We start from the raw sequence: 12,105 nt of genomic DNA, 5'->3' as shown, positions 1-12,105 counted from the left end.
CCCTTCACTATTCAGGCCTCTCTTTTTCCACTATTATAATTCTTTTGTTTTTATGAACAAGTTTTTTATATGACAGACACAATACTGTTAAAACAAAAGCTATGCATCTGGAGCTTGGTCTAGGAGAGGCCTAGCAGTTGAGACCCTGTCTCCCACATCAGAGGACCTGGGTTTGATTCCCCAGCTCCGGCTCCGGCTCCGGCTCCGGCTCCAGCTCTGGCTTCTGACCCCAGCTCCCTGCAGTGCGGATCCTGGGAGGCAGCAGTGATGGTTCAGCAGGGTTCCTGCCACCCACAGGAGAGCTGAATTGAGTTCCCAGGTCCCCAGCTCCCAGCATTGGAATTGGATGTTGCAGGCCTCTGGAAAGAAAACCAAAGGATAGACTCTGTATCTGTTTGTTTCTCTCTCTCCCTTTCAAATTAAACTAATTAATTGATTAACTTTTTAAAACTTGGTCCAAACCAAAAATATGACAGATTGAACTTGGTATTGTTATTCCCTAGTTCATTGGCTTATTTAATATGTTTACCACCAGCCGGCACTGTGGCTCACTAGGCTAATCCTCCACCTTGCAGCGCCGGCACACCGGGTTCTAGTCCCGGTCGGGGTGCCGGATTCTGTCCCGGTTGCCCTTCTTCCAGGCCAGCTCTCTGCTGTGGCCAGGGAGTGCAGTGGAGGATGGCCTAAGTCCTTGGGCCCTGCACCCCATGGGAGACCAGGAGAAGCACCTGGCTCCTGCCATCGGATCAGTGCAGCGCGCCGGCCGCGGCGGCCATTGGAGGGTGAACCAACGGCAAAAGGAAGACCTTTCTCTCTGTCTCTCTCACTGTCCACTCTGCCTGTCAAAAAAAAAAAATATATATATATATATGTGTGTGTGTGTGTGTGTTTGCCATCTTCTTGTCTTGGTGTTTCATTTCTCAATGCAAAGTTTATATATTTTGGAGGTAAGTAGGAATTATCTGGTTCCTAATTAACGCATCATTTTTTATTTTATGAAAAACATGACTGCCGGTGGGCAATTTTTATTTTTTTAATTTTTTAAAAGATTTGTTTATTTATTTACTTATTTGAAAGACAGGTACACAGAAAGAAGGAGAGAGAGAAGATCTTCCATCTGCCAGTTCACTCCCCAGATGGCCACAACAGTCAGGGCTGAGCCAGGCTGAAGCCAGGAGCTAGGAGCTTTTTCCAGGTCTCCCACATGGGTGCAGGGGTCCAAGGACTTGGGCTACCTTCTGCTGCTTTCCCAGGCATATCAACAGGGAGCTGGATCGGAAGTGGGGCATCCAGGACTCAAACCAGCACCCATATGGAATGCCAGCACTGTAGACATCTATGCTTAACTATCTATGCCACAGTGCTGACCCTAGAGGGCAAAATTGATCCTCATATTTAAATAAAAATATTATATCCCAATACATCAAATTCTTTAGCATTTTTTACTTGCTAAAAAAAAAGTGAGAAGAAAATTGCACACTGATGTGTCCTAGAATCATTAGAAAAGGAAAAATAAGACCAAAAAGAGCTATAGGCATGGCATACAGCCTTGTGGTTAATGCGAATAAAGAAGTGTAAAGAATGTGACTCCTGCGACTAGACGGCCTTCCTAACACTTAGCACATGGAGGAATTGCTGAGCCAGGGAGACTAGGACTTCCTGGGAGTGACCTCTGTTCATCTGATGTCACCGGACTGGGAAATGAAGTGAAGCTTCTTGGCTCATCTCTCTCTCTGCCTCCATCAGACATTTTAGATTAGAGGAGAGCATTTGGCACAGTTAGATTGCTGCTTGGAGTGCCCACATCCCATACCAGAGTGCCTGGTACCAGTCCTGGCTCCTTCACGTCCAGTGCAGCTTCCTGCTGTTCCGCATCTGGGAGGCAGCAGATGATGGCTGAAGTGCTTGGGCCCCTGCATCCACATGGGAGACCTAGATGGAGCTCCTGGCTCCTGGCTTCCGGCCTGGCCCAGGTCCTTGACCCTGCACCCGCATGGGGGACCAGGAGAAGCACCTGGCTCCTAGCTTCAGATCAGCGCAATGCGCCGGCTGCAGCAGCCATTGCGGGGTGAACCAACGGCAAAGGAAGACCTTTCTCTCTGTCTCTCTCTCTCACTGTCCACTCTGCCTGTCCAAAAAAAAAAAAAAAGAAAAGAAAAGAAAGAAAAAGAAAAAAGAATAACTATTTAGAAAAAGTGGTGTCTTAACAATTTTTAAAATAGTATGTAGTTATTGTAAATACTCTTATTCTGAAATTGTCCTCTATTTCTATATAGGTATCATATTTTATCAGGAATTCCTTGGTGCCGCTTTTCTCACTGTATTTATATATCTTTTTGGGTAAGTGAATGTCTCAGAGGTAAGGTATGTGAGATTCTATTACTTCTATATAGGATTTTTGGCATTGTACCTGAGGTATAGAAAATTGGAAAATAATACAGGAGACACACTGCTCAGCATGCCCCCCTCGGGCCTCGGCGTCTTTGCTTTTGATCTAGGTGCCCTCCTGAGGGTTCTGAAACACTGAGGGCTTTCAGTGCTCTCCAGAGTCAAGAGAAATCCACTGACCCTTGTACTTCATGGCATTTCTGTATTGTATCAAAACCACCACATTCTTGGGATCTCCTGTTTTAGATCTCAACTAGGAAACCACAGATGCCCTACGGGCACCCAGAATAAAAGGCCAGGACTGGGGCAGATCCCTTTCTTGTGTCATTGTGCCCAGGCTGAACCCTCCCTGGGGAGTTGGTGGACATCATTGTCTGCACTGCCAGCAAGCAGAGGCCAGAACTTTAACAGTGTATCACTGAGGTATGGAGAAGTCCCTTGGCTCCAACTGGCACTCCCATAGTGCCTGGCTCCTCCTTGAGCTGGTATCCAGCATGGCCATTGTTATGCAAACTTGAGCCCAGATTATTTTCAGCATAGGAAACCATCTATCTTGAAAAGTCAATTTCATAAGACATTTGGGTGAGGCCAAATTTCTGGGGTCTGGAAACTATGACTGCTCCTATGGCCAAGGACAGCGAGATTTCTTAGAAAATTAAAGAATAAATTATTTTTTCACTCGTGTTGCCAGCCAGTAATGGTCTGGGCATGCATGGATAGAAAATGAGACCTAGTGTCTACCCAAAGGGGTTAGAGCCTGAATTAGCCTCCAGATGGTAAAAACCTGGGGCAGAGACTTATTGGATGTTGCCCAAGTCGTGGTTCTGGGTACAAATATTATTGGCTGCAGCAATTAAGACAAGTTCTAGGCAGCTTACCATGAGAAACAGGATGAACAAAACCGATGGAATTTATGCCAGCATGTAGAGTAAGGAACTCCGTTATTTGACACCATGAGCTGTCTCAGTGTTCTTGCTTTTTATTAATATTTTTCTTACAGGTGTTTTCTGTCATTCCTTGGCGTGTTTTTGGTCACAAGAAATCGAGAAAGTGAACATCTGCAACAGTCTTATATTGACATTGGAAATATTCCTGGTAAAATTACATATCCTTTCATTCATAGTAGAGAACTGTATCCTTATAAATTAGTAATTGCTGGGATTAGCAATGGGTGTTAGGCTACCATAAAACAATTCTTAAGCTCAAAACTATATTTAATGATAAAACCAAAGGTGATTCTTTAAGTGTAGATGATAACTTATTAAATACTCATTTTACACAGAACACTGGGGATATAAAAGAACTGACTGCTGCCTTGGTTTGGGGGATTTCCTTTTGAGGATTCCTTAAACTGGAAGAGGAGAGGGAAGGTGGTGGGATTGGCTCCCAACAGCAGATCCCTGCCCCTTGGGGAGCCTCTAATAGAACAGCTAAGGGACAGAATTCCTGGGGATGACTGAGGTGGCTTGTGCACTGTGGTACCAACGGTGACATTTATCAGTCACCAAAACATGAGTGGCCCCTTCCCTGTGCCCTAGCTTACTCACTGCAAATTGGGCTAACAGGTGTCACCTTTCCAGCTCTCACTGAGAAGTAGCTCATCGAGGCACATGGGCCACAGAGGCCAAGTCAAGAACAACGGAAGCCGCCTGCAGAGTCCTCGCCTCCTCCTCCCCGCCCACCCGCCCTCAGCAGTCCCCAGCTTTGCTGGGGATTTGGGGTATCCAGTCAGAAGTGGAGATGTTCACATCGCTTCCACTGCCATTCCGATAGCACCATACCTTTGAACCAAAAACCATGAAAGCCTCATCTCTTAGCCTGGGCAGGTATAGCCCTAACCAATGGATTCTGTGCCCTCTTTGCCATTTGGGCCATCTTGTCAACCAAAAACATTCAATGCATGACTTGGAGCTCATGACAAAGGTGTGTGTTACAGATGACTTGTGTGGAAGCCCAGTTTACTTATATTTAACTCTGCTTTCCATTTCACAGTGCCTCAGACCTCAGACCAGTACCAGCATTAGAAGCCACTTAGCTGTTTTTCTGTGTTGTTACAGGTACAGGGAGTCTTCAAACAGTTCATGGAGAGTATGCATTATCTTTTAAGTTTGTTTTCCATGAACTTTTTGATGACCCCTCATATTAGACTAAACATGGAAAAGAAGACAAAACATTAGAGAGACAGGTTTGGAGATGAGTGAACACTTCACATGAATCTCCAGACTGACCTAACTTGACTTCCGTGCAGCCAAGCCTGCAGGTGGGGGAACCGGCTGTCTCCCATCAACAGTGCGTGTCACCCACCAAGCAGCATGGAGTTCCATGAGCCTTAGCTTCTTGATTTTTATCTCCTCTGTTTAGAGGTTGACCACATAGTATAAAAAAAAGCAATAAAATGTGGCCTAGATTGAGGGGAAATCATTAAGACTTATTCTTCTTTGAGAGCTCAAAAGATTTTTTATGATTATGATCTCCACAGGGAAACAAATATTGGACAAAATACAACAGGATTCAAACGGCTTATCCTATGGAACTTTGCCCGATGGAAGTGACTCAACACAGAGCCAAAGTGGAGAGAAGAAAGAGGCCTAAAATGCTGAGGGGGTGGCTCTTGGCCTGATATTCAATACCACCTTTTTAAAAAATTGCACATGTTCAATTTGTGTCAGCAGCTATTTCATGCTGACATGTGCTCGCATTCGTTTCAGTCCTCCCCCCGGCTCCGTGTCTATGGACAATCACGGCCTTCCTGAGCTTTGACAGTCTAATGTTCTCACGGAATGTAACTCGAAGTGGTCCCCACACCCTGGACCTCTCCCTGACGATCATCTAACCACAGGGCTGTCTGTCACACAAAAGCGTGCACTCACCATTTGGCCACGGGACACACAGATTACTATTTCCACGTGGCTTATGGTGTCAGCTGCCTGGCTTTGAAGAGCCCCATTAGCCCACGGCCTCAGTCCTAAGTGAAAGGCTTGAGAGCATTCATTTTTTCCAGAACACCTTCCATGCACCTCCCCGTAAAGGTGTCACCTTTCCATTACTAAATTAAAACAGTGATGGTGGGCCATCCTTTCTGAAGACTATTGCTATTAGTATTTACAAGTGGCCTTCTGTGATGGTGGATGCCAAAACTAAGAGACTTCTGCTAGTGGACTTTTGAAACCTTAAAAAAAAAAATGCAGAAGTTTTTAGAATTGGGACTGTACTCACTTCAGCAGCCCATCTACAACACAGAAATTGGAAGAACACAGAGAAGATGAGCATGGCCCTGCAAGGATAACACAAACATTCATAAGGCATCTGAAAAAGGATTAGGATCAATATTTGTTTGTTTTTTAATAAAAATGTAGAATGGTGATGTTTTCTTCAGCTGGATGGTCCTGCTGTGCTCGAAATGCAGGAAAATGTCATGTCCTATGTCTTTATTTGTTACAGATCTTATAATTTATCAATTGTGTTCATATGTTTTAACTCTAAAAACAAGTATGAAAAAATCACATTTAAATTATTACTGACATTTTCCCTACAAACCATTTTGTCCCCAAAGTCATTGTCCCAAGTTTTGTAGATTCTTCTAGGTGAAAGGAGTTATGATTAAAGAACTGGATCTGAGCCATTTAAGTCTGTAGAATAGGACAGCCAAGCAGCCAAACCTGGGTGGAGAGGGAAGCCCAGGTGCTCCTATGCCCAAATGGCTCTTCTGCTACCGATGACCACATATCCACTAAGATAACAGTAGCAGGTGGAATCCATAATAATGTCTCTTATCTATGATCGACCTAGTATTTGAAGGGGAAGAAATGAGGTAGCCTTCCCTGTAACCAACATCAAATAATGAATCTTTTCCTTCATGACATTTCAAAGCTTTCGAATCACTCCTGACTTGTCAGTCCAATATCACTGTGGCCAATCATCTTGCACTGTGTAGACTGTTTAACCCAGAGCTGTTGAGACTGTAATCTTTCAGGACTTTGAGCTTTTTCGTCATCCTTAGCTGCATTCATAACCAGACAGGCAGATCCTGGGTTCCAAGGAGAAATTTGAATACATCACCAATGTACGAAAAATAATCCCAAATCCACATCTGGCTTCTGATCTCCCAACAACTCTTGCCATTATACAAAGTGTCCCATTAATTCAGATAAAATGGTCATGCATATAATTTGAGGCATGTTTTAATGAATGAGTCTAGCACATTAGCCCTAGAAGGCTCAGCTAAGAAATGTGTCTTACACTACAGATTTCTAGTGACTTAAAACTTGTTTCAAAGAATGGGGAAAAAATGAGACTGAAGAGTTTTCTTTGAAGTAGGACTAATTTATAACTACAGTGCATGCATGGTTTTGAGCACTGTGGAATTTTGCAGAGACCCAAGCATAATGCCAATACTTCAGTGACCACCAACATTTGCATCTATTAAAAGTTTTGAGAGATGACAGTGCACATCCAAACAATCCAGCAATGCATTCAAAGTCCAGGTGACTTTCTATATTACTATTCCAAGGTAAGATAAATAGGCGTTTCGGTTCTACTAACCGAACTTACACTAACTTACACTAATGTGTAAGAGTTTTAATATTATGCAATGCACAGCAACCAAAGCTAAGCCAGTCCTTCTCTTGGCATTGTGAGTTGGGGAACTTTTGCCAACACTTGGCTTATCTGACTATTTGTGTAGACCGAGGTGGGCAAACTTTTTAAATAAAGACCCAGAGGGTAAATATTTTGGAGGTTTGTGTTGTACTGTGTCTGTTGCAACTAATCAACTCTGCTATTGTAACATAAAGCACCCACAAACAGTATGTAAATGAGTGAGCATAGCTGTGTTCTAATAAAACTTTATTTACAAAAACAAATTGCCAGTCCATGGGCTATAGTTTGTCAGTCCCTGCTCTAGACTCTTCTGCCCTTGTCATATAATGTTTTTCCTTTTTTGGAAGACTTTTTTTCTTTTTTATTAAAGATTTTATTTATTTGAGAGGTAGAGATACAGTGAGAGAGAGAGACAGACAGAAAGGTCTTCCATCCGCTGGTTCACTCCCCAAATGGCTGCAATGGCTGGAGCTGTGCCAATATGAAGCCAGGAGCCAGGAGCTTCTTCCAGGTCTCCTGTGAGGGTGCAGGGGCCCAAGTGCTTGGGCCATCTTCCACTGCTTTCCCAGGCCACAGCAGAGAACTAGATTGGAAGAGGAACAGCCGGGACTAGAACTGGTGCCCATAACATAAGGGATGCTGGTGCTGCAGGTGGAGGATTAACCTACTGAGCCAAGTGCTGGCCCCACAATGCTTTTTCTATTCCTTGGACATTACACAAGAGTTTAAAAAGTGACACTTTGTGGCTCATGACAAAACAGGTACAAAACATGGGTGTATAGAATTGTGTCTTGATATTTACATTAGGATTGTTTTGCTGATATAAGATATAAATGAAAGTGATGGATTCATTGTTGGGGTCCAAGTGTCTCTCTTTTGAAGCCTGTGGTTCTTTCGTGAACACACTAACTATATTGGGAGAGCTTCTCCAACCCCACATGCCAGGTTGATAATAGCTTTGGAAATGAGTAGCCATTACCCCTTGTATAGTAGATTAAAGCAGTGGTCTTTACCATCCGATTGCTCTTCAGTTTTAATGTTTGCCTGCCCAATAAGGATAATAACTTTCATTAGCAGAATTACTTGAAAAGTAATACAACAAAAAATTTCTCAAGCAGCTCAGAATGGATTCTACACTCCCACACACTCCTGGAGATTCTATTTTGTGGCAAGGAAAGAAAGAAAAGACAGATTTCATAGATTAGTGCAATTTTAGTGCTGTTAAAGAGTAATGGTGATAATGTGTAAGTTTGGCTCCAAAGGAAGCAGGTGCAATGGTGGACATGACTCAAATGAATAGAAACATTGAGCCAAATGCCTAAGCCAAGAACCCTCTTTGTGCTCCTTGTTTCCAAGCATGTGGCTCCTCCAGGAATGGTGACTGTACACGCTGAACACTCCTTCCTGCTTGCCAACTTCATAGTGATATGATGGACATAAATACAGCAGTTACTAAAATGAACCTTCCCAACACCCTTCCAGGCTGCTTTCCTTTAACTCCGTGGCTGGTTACAGAGGCAGTCCTTGAACTGGGCAGCTGCAAACCTAATGCACATGTTTGGCACCCGTGACCGTGAGTCTTTTAGTGAAGTTGCTGGATAAACACCACACGTTTTGAGCTATTAGAACAAGATCTCAAAATTGAACCCAACATGATTGTGCAGGGAATTTAGAGGCTGCTTCTAATCGTTAGACTCATCAACAGTCTGGCTCTTATTATGACCATCTTGAAGTAAAAAAAGAGAAGAAAATTCCGCACATACACAGTTTCCATGCAAATATAGACCAGTCTGGAGCTATTAAACATAGTGTTTTAGTAATTGTGGTAAATACAAGGAAGAGCCTTCCCACCCAGGAATTCTTGAGTCTGTCCCCTCTCTCACCAGCCTCGGGGTACCACACAACATGCTGTCCTGCGCCAGGAGCGCAAATCAGTTACAGGAGCTGTGGCCCATCCAAGGGATTTTTTTTTCTTTTGCTAGAAAGGGAGGAAATGTTTCCTTCAATGTTGCTCCTTAGTGAGACTTAATGAGTCCCAACCACTATGTAAAAAAAGAATATCAACCCCAATATCAAATAAATGTGGTGTTTCGGTGTGCACCCGGCTGGACCAGGTGCTACCCAGAGTTTCACAGAGTTCCAGGCAAGATGCAAGATAGTGTCTGTGTTCCAGGCAAGAGCCTCCTTTCGCGAGAGCTGGCAAGGGTGTAACCAGGAAGGAGCCTATCCATCTCTGATGAGACCAGCATGCATGGACCGAAGCCACTTTGCATATTTCATCTGCTGCTCTCCAGACACGGGCCAGTCCTTCCACGTGCATGCATCCCACTTTCAGAACGCTCTCCTTCATGGCTCTAATTTGAAAACCAACCTCAGAAATTTTCTGAGGTTTGGACTCTACTACTTCGGTCCAAAGCACTCACCTAAACCTTCTAAACACTGCACAAACAAGAAGATAAACCAGCCCAAGACTTCTTGATCCAGGGCCTTGATGCAGGGTTGTTTGCCTAATTATAGACTATTAACCCAATTTCCATATGCCTCAAACTTAGCAGATATTCTTTAATTTACTCAAACATAATTGGTCACCTGCTATTTTCAATGTAATATGTTCAATCTGTTTTGAAAAACTGATTTTATCTTTTAGAGCAGTTTTTGGTTCCCAGCAAAGTGGAGGGGGCGGTGCTGACATTGCCCATCTGTCTTCTGTCCCATGCGCCCAGCTTCCCTGTGGCCAACAACCTCCCACCACAGGGTATGTTATTTCCATGGATGAACCTACCCTGAGGCATTATAGTCACCCAGTGCCCCCCATTTACAGTAGGGGTCACACGTGGTGGTGTGCCTTTTATGGTTTTGGATGAATGTGTAATGACATGTATCCATCATTATAGTAAGCTACAGAGCAGGTTCAATGCCCTAAAATCCTGTGTCTGCCTCCCAATCTTTCCCTCTTCTCAACCCCTGGCAACCACTGATCTTTTTGTTGTTTCTGTAGTTTATCTTTTCCAGAATGTTGGAATCATACGGTTTGCAGCCTTTTCGAATTGACTTAGTAATATGGATCTGCGACTCCTCCATGTCTTTTCTGGCTTGATAACACATTTCTTTTTAGTACTGAATAAGATGCCATTGTCTGGATGTGTGAGTTTATTTATCCATTCATCTACTGAAAGACATATTGGATGCTTCCAAATTTTGGCAATTTAAGGTTATTAGGAATATATAAATGAATTTCACATGAAGGCCAGCTCCGGAGGAACATGCTGTCTAGTCAGAAAAATGTCATTGATTATTTATTGAATCTTTAAGTCCCAAAAACTTGATAATAAGACAAAAGTATGGGGCCGGTGCTGTGGCATAGCGAGTAAATTCACTGCCTGCAGCGCCGGCATCCCATATGGGCACCCGTTCAAGTCTCCACTTCCAATCTAGCTCTCTGCTATGGCCTGGGAAAGCAGTAGAAGGTGGCCCAAGTCCTTGGGCCCCTGGACCAATGTGGGATGCCTGGAAGAAGCTCTTGGCCCCTGGCTTTGGATTGGCGCAGCTCCAGCCATTGTGGCCAGTTGGGGAGTGAACCAGTGGATGGAAGACCTCTCTCTCTCTCTCTCTCTCTTCCTCTCTCTCTCTCTCTCTCTGTAACTCTGACTTCCAAATAAATAAATTTTTAAAAATAAATAAAAAGTCACTTTTAGGCTAAAAAAAAAAAAAACTTGTAACAGAATAGGAAACCAAGACGGGGGGTAGGGCAAGAACTAAGGTGGGGTAAATCAAAGACACCGAGGGCACAGTGAAAATCTTACTTCAGGATGGTGAGAGGGCCAAGTGCATCCTTAAATCTTGTGGTCTAGATGTGCCTCACTGTGTCCTGGCCCAGGCAAAAGGAAGTGAGCGACTTGACCCATGTCATTCAGCAGGCAGGTGGCAGAGTGGGGGTTTGAAGCCAGGATGTCTAACTCTGTGACCTACGTGCCTCCCACTAGAGCCAAGGTACTACCCTGCACAGTAAAATATCAGAAGTGCCCTGAGAGACTTGAGAGACCTCAGAGGGGATAAAGGTCACTGGCTAAGGGCAGAGCCTTCAGAACGATTGGGGAGTGTTGAATGGTGGTCCAAAACAAATGCTCACCTCTGAAACCCTGGAGCTTGTGAGGGTGACCTTATTTCTTTGCAAAAGTAATTGAGTTAAGGTTCTTGAGATGGGATCAGCCTGGATCACTTAGGATGACTGTCAATCCATTAGTGTCTTTCTAAGAAATAGAAGACAGACACACAGGGAAAGCCCCGTGAAGGCAGAGGCAGAGGCAGGGATGGGAAGTCACACAACCACAAGCCAAGGAGTTTCTGTAAAGGAGAACCCTGGAGAGAAAAGGAAGCCTTCTCCCCTGCAGTCCTCAGAGGAAGAGCTGCCCACAGACAGCTTTGATTTCTGACTTCTGGCTCCCAGAATTGGGAGGGAGCACATTTCTGTTATTCCAAGCCACCAAGCGTGTGATCTGTTGCAGCAACCTTAGGAAACATGCAGAGATTGGGCTGCTCTCTGAAGCACATCAGAATCTGGCCCTTGGAGGAGGCCTCATGAGCAAAGGAGACACTGAGTAGCTTGAAGGAAGCCCAGTGGCATCTGTAACGTGGGACATGTGAAGAGGAAGACAGTGCACCAAGACCAGAAATGCAGGTGGGAAGGACTTGAGTGACCGGCTGTGGAACTGACTCAAGAGTTTGGGATTGATTTGGGAAGTTAATGAGTTTATGATGGCATCAGCCTCGTTTCTGGAGACACAGGGTGGACAAAAGGATATAACTGATACATCTTCAAAAGCTTACCTCAGAATTTTTTTTTTAATTTTTAAAAGCTTGCTTAAATGGAAAGAGAGACAGAGAGACAAAGAGAGCTGTCCCTCCACTGGCTCACTCCTCAAATACTTGCTCCTGCCAGGGTTGGGCCAGGTCAAAGCCAGGAGCCTAGAACTAACTGGAGGTTAAGTCTCCCACGTAGGTGACAGGGACCCAACTACTTCGAACCATCACTGCTGCCTCCAGGCATGAGAATTAGCAGGAGGCTGGAATCAAGAGCAGAGTTGGATCTTGAACCCAGGACTCCAACATGAAACGTAG

General features: G+C 44.2%; 1 protein-coding gene and 1 long non-coding RNA gene across 3 annotated transcripts in view; one reads left to right on the top strand and one right to left on the bottom strand.

The window, feature by feature from the left end:
• Positions 1–7,250, top strand: part of NIPAL2 (NIPA like domain containing 2) — an 88,709-nt gene extending 81,459 nt beyond the window's left edge. The window contains exons 9-11 of the mRNA XM_051843948.2: positions 2,277–2,340; positions 3,389–3,483; positions 4,868–7,250. Of these exons, the coding sequence (XP_051699908.2) occupies positions 2,277–2,340; positions 3,389–3,483; positions 4,868–4,980 (272 nt within the window). The 3' untranslated portion in view covers positions 4,981–7,250. The remainder of the gene's footprint in view (positions 1–2,276; positions 2,341–3,388; positions 3,484–4,867) is intronic.
• The window catches only part of LOC103348098 (uncharacterized), a 36,503-nt gene that overhangs the window by 9,417 nt on the left and 14,981 nt on the right, over positions 1–12,105 (bottom strand). The window lies entirely within an intron of this gene.

This window comes from Oryctolagus cuniculus, chromosome 6, assembly GCF_964237555.1.
Source record: "Oryctolagus cuniculus chromosome 6, mOryCun1.1, whole genome shotgun sequence".
Taxonomy (NCBI): domain Eukaryota; kingdom Metazoa; phylum Chordata; class Mammalia; order Lagomorpha; family Leporidae; genus Oryctolagus; species Oryctolagus cuniculus.
The sequence above is the reverse complement of the archived record's forward strand: the minus strand, read 5'-3'. Positions and strand labels throughout refer to the sequence as shown.